The 2,334-nt window shown below is 21.3% G+C and overlaps 1 protein-coding gene across 1 annotated transcript, besides 5 other annotated features; it reads right to left on the bottom strand. All coding sequences in view use genetic code 6, as the record gives it.

Annotated features, from left to right (window-relative positions):
• The first annotated feature begins 744 nt into the window (after positions 1-744).
• Positions 745-797: a microsatellite.
• Positions 752-798: a microsatellite.
• A 5-nt stretch (positions 799-803) lies between these two features.
• IMG5_204820 (mitochondrial carrier protein, putative) lies at positions 804-1,442 on the bottom strand (the record flags this gene model as incomplete). Its single annotated transcript, XM_004023759.1, has 1 exon — positions 804-1,442. One exon carries the CDS (start codon positions 1,440-1,442, stop codon positions 804-806), a length of 639 nt encoding a protein of 212 aa, XP_004023808.1.
• A 635-nt stretch (positions 1,443-2,077) lies between these two features.
• Positions 2,078-2,119: a microsatellite.
• Positions 2,120-2,250: 131 nt separating this feature from the next.
• Positions 2,251-2,309: a microsatellite.
• Positions 2,253-2,292: a microsatellite.
• Positions 2,310-2,334: the final 25 nt, after the last annotated feature.

Below are 2,334 nucleotides of genomic sequence, written 5' to 3' on the forward strand. Positions count from 1 at the left end.
AAATAAATAAAATAAACGCAATGAATAGAATTACTAAAAAATTTTTCTTTGACAAGTTAACCCTTAAAATTTCTCTAAAAGTAACTTATTTACCTCCTATAATTTTATTTTCTCCATAAAGCTATTTCCTTTAAAAAAAATCATTTTCATTATAAATATTTAAACCAGTTCTAATATCTATCCGAAGTAAATTAGCCAAGCCTTAAATTTCTCCTAATTTATGTAAGTATTTCCTTTATTTTCCTTATAAATATTCTCTTATATTACTGTTATTATTATTCTTGATGTTTTAATTATTTTCATTTAAGTATTCAGTTGTATTATTTGTATCTATATGCGTATTTTAAGCTTATTTGCACATTTTGCATATACAATTTTATCCATTATTTGTTTAATGGGGTATTACTTCTAGTTCTTCATCATCAATTTTTGAGTATTATTGCGGTAGTAAAAATAATTACAATAAGTCCTCATTTTTTAATTCAATTGTTAATTGATTTTAAGGAACTTTTTTAAAACATTGAATTAAATGTGCCCTATCTTTTTTTAAAAGTAATGTTTGATATTGATTATATTAGTAATCTATTAAATTATACTTTAAAGAACTTTGCATTATATATATATATATCTATACACAAATACTTATATATGTTTAATAATTTATTGTATATATTTGTATTTTTATATTAATATTTTTAAAAAAATTAATATTAAATATAAATTTTATAATAATTAAATTTAACATATTAAATATATATAAATAAAAATAATTATATATATATAAAAAAAGTATTATAACAATATCATTATTATTACTATTTTTTCATCATTTATTCCTTTTTCAAGAAATAACTAGTTAAATAATCCTAAACAAGTAACGTTATAGCCGCATGTGGAGCTACCCTTGCAATAAAAGTAGGGAACCCAACCCACAATCCAGTTATTCCCTCTCTTCTAACGCTAATAGTAAAACAATCACTAAACCCTCTATACATGAGATTTCCATTAGCATCCGGTCTTTATCTCTATAATTTAGTTTTAATATTATCACAAGGTAAACTCATAAAAGCCGCCACCACCCCCGAAACAGCTGACGCGAAAATTTTTGTAATTGCCTTATCATTTGTTTATGTATAAGCATTTATTCTTTCTTTAACTTCATCAAAAGTTGAAAGCATTCCCAAATTCATGGTAAGGGCTCTCATAATAGTAGGCGAGCATCCTTTCCAGAGTGCTAAAATTCCCTCTTCATTTACTATTCTAAATAAGGCATCGAACACATTTTTATAATTTCTCCTTTAATCAAAAGGTAATATTGTATCTCCCTAAAAACGCACTAAAGCCAAATCTGCTGGATTCCCTATTATAGAAGCTATAAATCCAGCAGATAATGAACATATCGCCTTTTCACTTAAAGTAAGGTTTTAGCCTCCTTTTTTCATCTTTATGTTATCTGAAAATGTCCTAAAAAGACCTAAACGAGCTGTCGCATATAATGCTTGTCGTAATATTGCGGAATCTATACCCTTGTAAAGGCCTTTTATACCTTCTTATTTTATTACATCATTAGCGACTTGAACAGAGCTTATTTTATTACCTTTTTTTAATGTATTTGCTGATGTTTCTTCGGATATTATTTGAATGCGAACTTTTACAGTATCTATGGGTTAAATTATTAATGTGGCAAACATTCCTGAAAAACCGCCGGTAAAAAAAGGTCGTATTTTTTCGAATAATGTGGGTTAATTAAGAGGGACTTATGCCATATTTTTATTTTTTAATTTTTACAATAAATATTTTAATATATTAATTTTTAATTAATTAATTATTAACTCTTTATATTTTTTTCATTTTAATTTTTATTATTATATATACATAATAATCATTTATATTTTTTCTGAAGTATTCAATTAAACACAAACAATAAACCTTTTTATTAAGAATAAATATTTATTAATAAATATTTAATATTTTTATTTAAAATTAAATATAATGACTATTATAAAATTATTAAAAATATATTATAAATCATTTATTAATAAAATTTAAACAAAAAATAAAAAATTAATATATATAAATATTTTTATTTAATTTATTTTATTTTTAATATATTTTTTTTATAAAAATGAATTTTTTAATTTTAAAACAAATATTTTTTATTAATAAATTCATTATAATTATAATGTCGTATATATAATAAAAAACATACATTTTTAATAAATCCTACTATTTTTATATTTTTCATAAATATATATATATATATTTTTTTTTATATATAAATTTTATTTTTATCAATATATAATTCTTATAATTCTAAAATCTATTTTTGTTAAA

Source organism: Ichthyophthirius multifiliis (assembly GCF_000220395.1).
Source record: "Ichthyophthirius multifiliis unplaced genomic scaffold scaff_1120509251439, whole genome shotgun sequence".
In the NCBI taxonomy this organism is placed as follows: Eukaryota; Ciliophora; class Oligohymenophorea; order Hymenostomatida; genus Ichthyophthirius; species Ichthyophthirius multifiliis.